Consider the following 13,134-nt stretch of genomic DNA (forward strand, 5'->3'; position numbering starts at 1 on the left):
GACGCGAAATATCGCAGAGTTTTGCATCGTCTCTGATCGTGAGCCGCGATATGCGCCGAATCGAGCCAAGATTCGATTAAAAAATTCGTCGTTCGATTCATCTATCCAAGAACGTGCTATGCATTATTATCTATCGCTATCCTTTTTTTTTCCTTTGGCAGATAAATTTCCGATATTTTTGATATTTTCGACGAAGAGATCGAATATCCGTCGTGCACAGTGGGAGCGCGCGCGCACTCCACGTGTATAAAAGTATAGCAGTGCGGAAAATACTGCACGCTCCATTGGACCAGACCAGACGCGCGACTGAGGGGAAGGGGTCACCGGAAAAACTCACGGCGCGTAAAATCCGTTCGCAAAAGCAACGGCAAAAAGATCGAGCCGAGAGACGAGGACCGAGATCGAGATCACGAATCGAAAAACGACGATCGTTCCGAGAAATGGTCGCTTCGACGAGGACGACGAACGTGTTTGGAAAAGAATCGTCGATGTAAGTTTTTTTTATCCGCGCATTTAAATACCGGTAACGCGACAGCAATGGTGATCAGGGTCGCGACATCGCAGAAGGAAAACGTTGAGATCGAGCAAACGTTGCCAATAGCGACCTTGCTCCCTCCCGAGCGCAAGGTCAAAGTTCACGAGCGAGCAGTTCTCTTCACGCGGCTCGCTTCGATCTCGCCGAATCCGTCGTCTTTCCATTTTTCCTTCCGCCTTCCAAAAATTTGATTTCACGATTGACCATTACACCAATAGAACGCGTATATGTATGCGCGTCGAAACAACCAGTGCGAGATCCCTTAAACCGGTTTCTTTTACCTTGTTTCTTATTTTTCTTTTTTCTTCTTCCTTCCTTCCTTCCTTCCTTCTTTCCTTCCTTCCTTCCTTCCTTCCTTCCTTCCTTCCTTCCATTTTATCTTTTTTATTTTTCGTTCCCACTTTCTTTTGGTCAGATTGCCATTTAAAAGAACAGTATGGCGACAGTTGCGTATTTTTACTCCTGTCTACGGTTGATTAAATACGCGTGTATATATGTTGGTTGGCTCGTTCTCGATTTACAGATTTCGCAATGGATCCGCAATAGTTTTGGAAATGCAACGAAACGTATTTATAATTTTTCGATCACGATCGATTTAAAAGTTCGACATTTTCGTTAAAAAAAAGAGGCGAAAATTTGGTAAAGTGGAAAATATGGAACGAGATAATTAAACATTTCGTTGAATCTAGTTCTCTAAAAAAGAAGGGAGAAGAAGTTTTTTCGAATTGGCTATATTCTCGAAAAAAGATCGCATTCATTTGGTAACGTTCTGATTTAGACACGTGTACGAGAAAAACGATAGGATAATCACGCTATGATCGTCAGCGAGCTTCCCTCGCTACCTTTCCCAAACGCGTTTGCCTCTCCCTGCTCCGCTAGCCTGCATTTCGTCGACCCATTCTCCGCGCCGCTTCGTCCTGTGCGTGTTTCGTCCTCTCCGCTCCTTCGCTCTCACCGTTCGGTTCGCATCGTCTTGCTCGAGAGAGAGGGAGGGAGAGGGAGGCGAACAGAACGGAGGGGAAAGAGGGGGAAAAGACCTCTCACCTCCGATCCTTCTTCTCTCGTTCGTATCTCTCTCTCTCTCTCTCTCTCTCTTTTCTAGCGCGTCGTATAGCCGGTACGCGTTTCGCCATACGCCTCGCGTCGCGATGATTCTTCTTCCTTCGTTCGTATCGATTTTTCCTTCCAAATTCTCTCCTCGCTCTCTTCTTCGCTTCGTTGTTTTCATCACGGTTAACGCGTGTCCGAACGGAAAACAGCGAGCAATGTTTGGTCGTTGGGCGATATTTCTCGAGTCCTTGAACATATCGATCGGAGAGAGACGACGCGAGACGACACGATGCGATCTTTACGAAAGAGAGAAAGAGAGAATCGCAGAATTGCCTTTTCTTCCTTCTTCCTTCTTTCCCCGTTTCTCTTCGTCTATCCCTTTACATCGTATGGTAAGTAAGTATCTATCTATCGGTCTTATTTATTCCGTTCGAAATTATTTCGCTTCGAAAAATCATCACTATAATAATAATAATAATAATAATAATGAACGATCGCGATTTCTCACGAAAGAGAGAAAATTGGGAGAAACAATCGTAAACTGTTTGAATCGATCGAAAGAAGAAAAAGAAAGAAAGAAAGAAAAAAAAAAAAAAGAAAAAAGTTTTTGCGTCGCGATACGGATAAATCGTGTCTGGCTGCGATGTAGAAATCGCCGAGAGAGAGAAGTTGGGATGTTGCGCCGCGAACAGATGGTAAGAATCATCGACGAGGTGGACGTGGAAGAGTAGGAGGAGAAGAGAAGCTCGGCGAAGAGGAGGTGAAGGGGGGAGGGGGAAGAGAGGGAAGTGGAGAGAGCGCAGGAGGGTGACGGTCACGGTAGTAATGGCAGGGTAGGCGGTTGATAGTGTAGTGGTGCGGAAGGGAGAGAGGCAGGGACGTAGAGCGATATACACGCTGGCGGAGGTTAATGCCGCGATCCGGTTCAGGGGGCAGCCCTCGGTGCTTTGCCTGAAAACAAGGCTCGGCTGGCTGGCTGCTCGGTTAACTGACTGGTTGGTTGCTTGGCTAGCTGGCTAGCTAAAACTGACTAGGTTGAGTATGAGATGCCTGAGTAACTGACTGACTGACCGACTGGTTATCCGGTTGACCGCCGCACACACGCTTGACACCATCCCGCTCGTTTTCTCGCGAACGATTTACGAATTACGATTACAAATCTCGTGAATTACGAGACTATATGACGATAGTCGACTCGGATCGACCGAGAGAGCGTGGTACGAATAAAAAGGGGGGAGGGAAGGATTGGAGGGGAATGGAGATGAGGGGAGGGGGGAGATACGAAATGGAAATGGACGGACGAATGTACGACGATGGGAAAGAAAAAGAATTGGAAACGCGTAGTAGGCGGTAGTAGTAGTAAGGGAAGAAACGCGATGCGCGGCGAGGTGAGACGACGAGTCGAGAGACCCGAGTCGGGGGAGGGGGGGGAGGGAGGGAGGGGAGGGGAGGCGAGGCGAACCGAGGCGAAGCGAGACGCGATCGCGGCCACTGGCGAGCGAAGAAGTCGGTTTGTCGTTGACCTCGTACGGACGACCCTGACGTGAGTCAGAGTCTACGAATCGAGAGGCAAGAACCGAGAGGCAGAAGTCGAGAACCGAGAGAGCAGCAACGGGAAGACGGGTCAAACGATGTCAACTCGGATATTTAACGATCGCGCATACGGCGGTACGCGAACGAACCAACTCGAAGCGAACGCGTCGAGAACGATAGTGGTATTGGCGGGTGAATTCGATCGTTCCGTGACGCTCGCTTGTCCCGTTCTTATGCTGGAAAACGCTTCTACTACTATTACTACTACTACTACTACTATTACTATTACTACTATTGCTAGTATTAGTCGTACTACTAGTACTACTACGTTCCTATCTCGAATCAGGGAAAGGGGAAAAGAGAGGGAGAGTGGTATACGTATACGATGCGTGCAAGGGAAAAGGAAAGAAAAAAGGAGAGAGGAGTGTATGTGTGTGTGTGTGAGAGAAAGAGAGAAAGAGAAGAGAGAGAAGAGCGAGGGCGGTCGGTACACACATGGTTTGCCAACCAGATCGCGGGTCTCTGACCTTGCCAGCTGCGTAAACCGATGCTGCGATCTCGTTCGCGAGCCACGTTGCGCGCGTATCGAGACGAGTTTACCGTTTTTTATTCCCGACTGACCCGAAAATCAGATCGATCGATGGAAGAAAAATGCCTCTTTCGAGAGAGAGAAGAGAACGCGAAAAATCGCGAAAATAGGAATTCGAAATCACTTACGGGCGAATAATAAAATCGTAAACGTAAGGAAATGCGATTTCCCCAGATTTGTTCGTCGCGTCGGCGAATTCAATCGCCGAGAAATTCTCGAGATTGGTATATTTGAGATTCCGCGCGGGGCGATTCACCAAGGGCGCGTAGCGGTAAAGAGATTCGTTAACCTTCTATGCCGCGAATAAACGAGGTCCTCGGGAACGTGGTTACGGTTATTAATAGAATCGGCGATTCGCGCGCCGGATAAACGTAAAGATGAGAAGACTATGCGGTATGAAATCGCAACATCGTTCGATTTCGTTTTATCGCGACACGGTTAATATTATAAGATAGCTAATAATAGATACGAACTACGTGTATATATATATATATATATATATTTTTCGACATCCCATTTTCCCCGCTATCTCTCGTTCTCCTCTTTCGTTCGCGTTTACTTTCCATCTCTCTCTCTCTCTCTCTCTCTCTCTCTCGATGATTATGGGATGATTAAGTAGCGAAGAAAGAAAGACGACGAAAGATCGAAGAGAACGGAGAAACGGCGTGGACACCTTCCAAGAAGAGGAGGGAGTATAGAATCGCCGCGTTGCATTCGCGCGTTCTCGATTTAATTCGTGGAAAGATAAGGGAAAGATGGGCGACAGGAGGCGAACTCGATACGAGGCAAAGCGTGAAAACGGAGGTTGTTCCGTGCGATAACGAGGATCGCGTAGACGGATCGTTTTTAACCGTGACGCGGTTCATTCGTCGGGCGAGAATACGCGTTTTTTTGCGTACTTTTTTACCGATATAACCGTTTCTCTCTTCTCTGCGCCGCGTAAAACGAGCGTGAAAGCAGAGAAACGGTCGTTGTATGGTCCGCGCCTATTATATAGATGGAAACGACGGCGGCGACGATTCATCGTACGTCGATATATATCCAGGACCAGTGTAAATATTTACGTATGTACGTTTCGTAGAAGAGGTTGGTCGAATAATCTTGGACTCGATAACGATTGAGAAAAGAGTAAAAGGGACGAGATGTATATATCTCGAGAACGATCCCTTTCGATTCCGAAAACGAGCAGCGTTCGTGCGGCCAGTTATGGAACTATATGATGGATGGATGGATGGATGGATTTCGTTGCGCAAGCGCTAATCGGACGAGGCCCGCGGTCTCGAGGCGAAAGCTAAGAGATTCCAGTAGAGTGCCACGTGTTTTACAGCTAGAGCTACGGTATCGATCAGCGCGAATCATCGTTAACGAGTAATAGAAATTTCGAAAGATAGGCGAGTAATAAAGTTAGAAAAGAGAAAAAAAATGGTGAGAAAAAGCGACGAGAGAGAGATCGCTCGAAGTCGAGGCGATCCGATTATTTTCGATCTATTTATCGATCTAATTGGATTCGACGATAAAGACGATCGCGAGTCGAACGCTCGATCGAATTACGCGTTATCTTGGCTGGAACGAGCACGCCAACTTTTCCAACCGAACTAGCGTAGCGACCTATCCTTGAAGAAATACACCGCGCTCGAAAAAGCGAGCAAATGGACGTGCAGGTAAACGGGCAATCGGACAGGCAGGTAAGTTTGTCGGTAGGTAGGTGGGTAGGTAGAAAGGTAAGTAGGTAGGCAGGTAGGTAAATAGGGAGGAGCAGGCAGGCAGGCAGGCAGGCAAGCAGGTAGAAAGGTAGGTAGGTAGGTAGATAGGCAAGCGAATGGTAGATATATGGTAGGTTATTAATATTCGCACGAAGCTAAGGAAAGGAAAAAAGATATAATAAAGGGAGAAAAATCCAGTTATCGGTTTCGAATTTCTCTCGAGAGAGAGATTGTTTTGAAAGCGGGGAGAAAAAGGTTGGTTGGCGTGGCGAAAGTTGGAATCTTCGTTGGTGAATCTTTCTTGGTGAAAAAGAGAGAGAGAGAGAGAGAGAGAGAGAGAGAGAGAGAGAGAGAGAGAGAAGAGAATGGATAAGAAAAAGGTAATTTTGTCGCGAAATCATCGGGATGGTCGAAATAGAAAATAAATATGGATGGTGTGGGAAAGACGGCAAAAGGATGGACGAGGGGGGAAGGTTTGGGGCGGGGTGCGGTGCGGTGCGGCGCGGATCCGAAAGAGGGTTTCGAACGATCGTAAATCTCGAGGCTTCTCTCCGACGGAACTGGTTCTACGAAATAGGCTTCGTCCTCGCCGGTTATATACCTGCCGCTACGGCAAATGCAAAATTGTGCTTGGCAGACGGCGAAACCGCAAACACCGGTCGATGATGCCGGCCAACACCGGCGACCATTTTTTCACGCGCGATTCGTGCGATTCGTCCCATCGTCGTCGTCGTCGTCGTCGTCGTCGTCGAAATCGTATCTCTCGAAAAATGAAACGAAACGATTTGATTTAAGCCCGATATTACGCGAGGATATGGGAGGGTGGGGAGTGGAGTGGAGTGGAGGGAGAGGGAGGGGGGGGGGAGGGCGCGCGGCGGGTTTCGCTTTGCCATCTAAAAATACGACGGGGTGCGGTCGAGGTGTAACTCGTAAGGTCGCGAGTTCGATTCCCTCTGCGGGAAAATACACCGCTATTTCTAGAATCTCCGGACGGGCGTAAACACCACCTAGGTTTGGAACCGCGCTCGATCGTGCCACGCTCGCGCCGCGCCACTCCTCCTCGACTCCTCCGTCGTCTTTTTCACCGATCGATTCCGAATGTACATCGGCCGAGATAAAATAAGAAGAAATCACAACGACGATGGTTCGGTCCGAGAGGGAGGAGAGAAGGGGGGGGAGCGGGGGAGAGAGAGAGAGAGAGAGAGGTGTAGCGATGATGAGGTTGGGGGTGGGTGTCGTTAAGAGGGCGAACTCGAGGGGCTGCCGGAACTACTACGGGTTGTATAAGCGCAACGGGACGTCGTCGCAACGAGAATTAGTTACGGATTAACGGAGAGAGGGGAGGGGGAAGGGGGGGAAGGGAGGGGAAGAGGGCTTCGAGGCGATTATCGCAGAGATTTGCCGCACCACCAGAGTTCCTCCTTGCGTCCCATTGATCGGGATACCGTCCGCTTTCTTTCCAGGTAAACGGCAACTCGAACGATTATGTACGGATAATTCGAGTGTCACGAAGGTAAAGTTGTAAACCGTAATGGTTAATACCTGTTGGGAGAGGCAGTTGTTGTTTCGTTGTAACCAGCCGAGACCTTTCCCGTCTCGATTTTAACGATTCTAAAATATACCGCGAACAACTTTGGTACTGTTCTCGTACGGAGAGGCGGAGATTATTTTGTGGGTTCTCGAAAATTACGTTACTCGCGGATTCGTATTATTCCATCGTCGAATTGTTCTCATGGTGCGCGCAAATGTGTACATATATATATATATACATACGCAATATCATCGTCGTTTATTATCGTTCGCCGCAAAATTTTCATCGTAGAACGCGTAGTGCGCGGGATTTGTTCTCTTTATCGTGGAAAAGGCGAGGATATATATATATATATATTTATTCGATAGCGCGATAGAAATTGCGAAGCAATTCTTCGATAGATCCGGCATCATTCGCTCGCTTTTCGGGATCGCTAAATAAAGCCACGGTTGAAACGGTCGCGACGCAGCTGTCGTTCACAAGTACACAATGGTACCCCTGTTTCATTGCTCGGAGGCAAGCTCGAGAGGCATCGGCGTAACGTCGAGACGTAGGGTATATAGAGTATATAGTATCCACGAGTTTTTCGGCCTCGAGAACGATCGTAAAGCGAGCGCCACGTGTTCGAAAAGTGGGCCAACTCGCTGAACCATCGAACAATCTCTCGTCCATCGTCGAATTTTCATCCATTCCAGAACTTTCCGAACCGCTTTGAACATTTTTGGGATAATTTATCCCAAGATACAGAGAGTGGATGGACGGAGAAAACGTCGAACAGCGAGAGAGAGAGAGAGAGAGAGAGAGAGAGAGAGAGAGAGAGAGAGAGAGAGAGAGAGATCTTTCCTGTTGGAATCGCGGTTGGCAATTGGCGCGAGTTATATTTATCCGATTGTAGCTGGGAGTTTCCTTGCGACTCGAAAATACGGTGCATATGTACGCTTATGTACGTTGCGCTCGTCTCTGACAAAGAAGGAAGAGAGGAGTTTTCCCGTGCGTCATCGTCCTCGTTCGAAACGGCTTAGTTTTTCGACCCGATTCGATCGTACGTACGAACGAGAACTAACGAAAACTCGACGAATTTCGTCAAAAAAGTTGACGAAGCGCATCGAATTATTGTCGTTTCGAATCGTTTTTTACAACATTTTCGACCGACCTTTCCACGAATTTTATAGAAACGCGAAACGAACGAGATTTTCGTGATCCATCCCCGGGACTGCAACAACAACAATAACAACAGGTAGGCAACCGCGGCTCTCTCTCGCGGCGAATAAGAAGCAAGAATGAGCCAGAGTTGAATATACCGCGCGCAGAAAGGAGACGCTTCCTTTTTTTTTTTTTTTTTTTTTTCTTTCAACCTCGGGATCTAGATTCTCAGCCCCCGGTTCTTTTTACGAGAATTCGTTTCAACCTCGGTCGCCCCTGGTGGATGGGGGAGGTCGAAACGCACTCGGGACGTTGCGCGCTTTGAATAGACGACGACGACGAGGACGACGGTCTCTCGCGAGGATCTCGAGTTTCAATAGCCATGCCATGTCCGATTTCCTGACATCCACGAAACACGTGGAACGAGAAGAGAGAATACGAGAGGAATCGTGTTCTCACGCATAAAGGGAACAAGATGATTTTTCGTAAGGATGAATCGCGACCAAGTATTCGTCCCCGAAAAACTTCTTTTCTTCTCAACGTTTTCCAGATACATCTGTCTATCTATCTATCTATCTATCGTCGACGATAAAAGAAGAAACGAAAAGACTCGCGATCGATCGTGGTCGATGGTTGTGCGTCGTCGGTAAAGGGAGAAGAGGATGGGAGCACGGACGAGTGGGAAAGAGGAAGATGGGGCGGTTGGCGGAGGGAACGAGAGGAAGAGAATCGGAGGGCGTTCACGATAATCCAGCCGATCCTCTTTCGAATTCTCCGTTACGAATAATAAACTTGCCGACAAAGTAGCCGACTATCCCGGCAGTCGAGCGAGGATCGGGCATAGACGCCTTCCACGAACCGCTTTTTTCCGTTTCGACCTTCCATGCCGTAAAAGGAGAGCCGAGCGATCTCGAGGAAGGACGACCGCGCGAGGTTTACGCGTCTCTGCCTCGCTCTTAACCCATGGCATAGGCCAAACTTCCTTCCCGAATCATCGAAACCGATTCTCCCATCTCCTCTTCCTCCCATTTTCTTTCAACTTCTTTCCAATCTCGGATTATTATTATTTTCGATAATCGTGACACGTGGTTGCAGCCGTGGTGTACGCGTCGCTTCCCATCTACCCGACCGATACGGACCACCGATCAAAACTCGCCCTTCTCCTCTTTTCTTTTTCCTTCTCGTTCTCGACTATTCGCCCGCTCGATCGCTGCTCGACCGACCATCCGACTGGAAATTTTCCTATCCTCTTTCTCTCTCTCTCTCTCTCTTTCTCTCTTTCTCTATCCATCTCGTCCTTCGAAACTCTCGCCCGGTTTTCCGCTCGAACGATTACGACGCTCATTTTGCACGTCCGCTAAAAATCCTCAGACTTTCCAAACGTAAACATAAACGATGCGCGCACGAATATTTGAGAAACGTGTGCCTCGCCTCTATTGTGTATGTATATCGTGTGGTACGGTAATCGTATACATGCACGATCATCGAGTGAAGAAATAGCGGCTGTACACCTCCCGTGCTCGAGTTTCTTCTTCCTTTTCTCCTCTATCTCTGTCTGTCTCGATCCACGCAGAAACGTCCCCGCTTCCGTCCTCTTGCGTCCGTCCTCTCTACCTCGACATGCTCCTTTATATGATATTTATTATGCTACTACCTGATATTTATTGCCTGACCTGTACATTGCCAAATAAGTTTTCGAAATTTCCTTTTCAATACCGTTAAACAATTTTTACAATGTCACTTTCTTCCCTTCTTCATTTTACCTTTATTATTATGGTGGTATGGAAAATGTGGTATCTATTTGTCTTGTTTCATCGAAGAAACCATGAAAATAGAAAGAAATGTAAAACCTTGAAAGGGAAAATATGGCATCCAACTACGCTCGAATCTCCAACGCATGGGTATTTCCGTTTCCCGTCGAACCTCGCCCCAACGCAACGCTATGTATATACATATAAATATATATATATATATAGTACGAATTTCGATCCCATGCTTTGTAACACAATACAAGTGGCGAATATTTCGTATTTTATTTTTACGAAATGATTAAAAGTGAGAGATTTCTTACGAATCGATTCTTACGACTCGATGACCATGCGGTTTTTTGAACGAGAATCGCAAATGCGAAGAAGGAATTTCAGTTCATTAGGTTGTGTCGTAGCATTCGTGGAAACTGAAAGCGGTCTAATCTTGGACGCAACGATGATGAATCGAGTGTACAAAAGCGACACAAAATCGACCTGCTTCTAGGTTATTACGTACGCAATAATATACATAAATGAGTACGTGTATCGCAAAATGAACGGTGAGTACGATAGATGGATACTAGTTCTCTATTATCAGTTTGATTTGTGTCGTGATTTCGTTTCGCTCGTCTCTTTTGGTTTTGTCACGATTTGTAGTCGATCCAAAAAAGAGGAACCATAACGAAAAAACGAAGGGTTCCGAGTACTCGCGGGAAACGTAATTAGAGCAGAACCGGTCGCTGCTACGAACAACTTTTAGGGAAGAGAATAATCTTACTCTGTATATTGTGTATAAAGTCCCGTTTCTTTTTCTATCGGATTGTTGAAAATTATAATGTTCATTTTATTTTGTTACATTATTAATTAGTCAACGTTATTTGAAATATTGTTTAGAAGAAAATTTATATTCATAAAAGAAAACATTTAAATTACTGCATCGAATTAATTTTATTCAAAGAGTATCAAACATTCAACAATTTTTTTCGATTTTTCTTCACGGTGAATAATCGATAGAGAATCGTTTTAATCGTTATTTCACAGTTCGAAAACTACTTGATAAAAACTAACAAGAGAAATTAACTTGATTTATTAGCTTTTTTATTCGTTTATTTTTTTTTTTTTAACGAGACAGCGAGTAAGTAACGCCCTCCAGTAAGCAGTCGGTAAACTGAATTTCAGTGTCGATATTTTATCGACATTCGCTACAATTCGTTCCATGAAAATAATTTTATACGATAATCGCATTTTCGAAATTAGCGATGGAAAGAGAAAATTTGACGCGCCATGTGCTTTCGTCATAACTATCAATCTGCAAATATTTATCGCATGCTTGCATTTGCGCTCGATGCGACGCATAAGATCGCGCGAAGGTAAAGAGAAACGAGCGTGCTTGCGTGTTGTTCAGGCCAACGAACAACGATGGCCTCGGTTTCAGGGTCGTTTTGGCTATTATTCGCTTGCACCGACTTACCTCGCCTTCTCGTTCGTTCGCATCATTCTCCCACCTCGACGGATCCTGTCCTGCACCGTCTCGTCTCCTAGCTAACTATATAGCCTTTCGTTTATCCTCAACTTCTCTCGTTTCATCTCATTTTACTCGATGTTTTTCCTTTCTTTCGTTCGTTTCTTTCTTCTTCGTTCTTTATCTCGTTGTTTTTAAATTATCTATATTTTTCACATTTTTTATCTTTCAATTTTTTTCGATTTCAAAAGCATATATATAAACTATAATCTGATCTTCATTCGATTCTATCAAATATCACGAATGGGATAAATCTAATCATTTAACGAACTTTGTGTCACGTATTCTGAAATACCGATCGTACAAAAAATAAGTGTTTGATATGCCCTCTATAATTTAGAGTGGCGAGTATAGGAATTACATTCAATTCAATTACAAAATTTAATAAAGTCGACCATAATTTCTTTAATATATTTTTTCTTTAATACTTAAATACTTTATTAAAATAATTAAATACTTTCTTACTATATACTATATATATATATATATACTACGAATAGAATTGAATTACGCTTATATATTTTTTTTATTACAATGAAACGAAAATAATATCAATTTGTGAGAATTTTTTATAAAAATAAATTTAAATATAATGAGATTAAAATTAAAATTATTTATACATATTGTTTTATAATTGTATTGTAAATTAATATATATGCAATATGATGACAATTTTGCGAAGAAAATATAATAAAATTAATCGAATATCGAATTCATTTCTCGATCGCATTAGTTTTATGTATATATATATCTATATATATATATGGAAATATAAACAAAGAAAATAAATATTGGAGAGAGAGTAAAATATGGAAACTAACGCCATCTCTAGAGCGTCGCAAATGAAATACGGATGGAATAGTGAAAAAAAAAGATAGGGAATAGTAGATAGTAAGAATTGATCGTCAACACCATCTCTCGAATATTTTTGAAAATATTTCTTTCTTTTCGTTCAAAAGATGGAGTCCATCTCCATACTTTTATCCATTGTTTATGCTTCTTCCACTATTTTTGTTTTTCTTTTCTATTTTGTTTTGCTAAATTTATACATTCAAAAAACAATTCCGATTTTAAATTTATTCTATACCTCGTCTATTAATCGAACGATAACGTGTACGTGATTTTAACGTGTGTTACGAGATAGATTTAAATATCGTTTGAAATTCACAAAACACAAACGTTCATATATAAAAATACCCATTCTTCTATGGAATTTAGATATACATTCAGATAAGAGGGCGCTATCTTCCAATCCGCACTGCATTGCGACGAGCGACGCTAGTGACATTTGTGAATAGGAGAAAAAGATAGAGAAAGAGAGAATCGATTGCTTACGTGACTGCAATGAAAACTAGACCAATTGAAAAGAACCACATGATCGAAATGTCGAACGAAGCGGAGCATCGTTTTGCCACTGATATAGAACAAGGAGTAAAACGTGTTGAAAACAAGTTGAGAGTATGTTGCGATTCGTTGACGATCAAAAGGAATATTTAGTTAAATTATTCGTAAATACAAGATGTTCTTATCACGTGAAAAGTTCTGTTATGTGTTTTATGATGAAAAGCTTGGATACGTAAAAGAAAGAACCAAGAATGTGAATGCCGCTATGACGGCGAATCGCATAGTTGTGCTTCTCGTATTCGTATCTGGTATCGCAGTTGCTGTTATCGGCACGTTATTGTCTCAATATATTCGCGGTTTATCAGGTAAGCTCGTAACTTGCGTACTCGTAATTTCCATCATTCGTTCTTTTACCATTAGTTAACCTTTCGTGACC

General features: G+C 44.2%; 1 protein-coding gene across 3 annotated transcripts in view; it reads left to right on the plus strand.

Moving 5' to 3' along the window:
- The window catches only part of Fic (FIC domain protein adenylyltransferase), a 34,536-nt gene that overhangs the window by 19,261 nt on the left and 2,141 nt on the right, over positions 1-13,134 (plus strand). Inside the window, exons 1-2 of one of the 3 annotated variants that reach the window (XM_086904178.1) lie at positions 12,154-12,467; positions 12,573-13,063. In XM_086904178.1, the coding sequence (XP_086760304.1) occupies positions 12,874-13,063 (190 nt within the window). In that variant the 5' untranslated portion in view covers positions 12,154-12,467; positions 12,573-12,873. Of the gene's footprint in view, positions 1-12,153; positions 13,064-13,134 lie in introns of those variants that run through there. The other 2 variants (XM_086904177.1, XM_003696538.4) reach the window with 2 other exon arrangements.

The sequence above is a fragment of the Apis florea genome, unplaced genomic scaffold (assembly GCF_048593485.1).
Source record: "Apis florea isolate Af1SG1 unplaced genomic scaffold, ASM4859348v1 contig_2350_pilon, whole genome shotgun sequence".
Classification (NCBI taxonomy): Eukaryota; Metazoa; Arthropoda; class Insecta; order Hymenoptera; family Apidae; genus Apis; species Apis florea.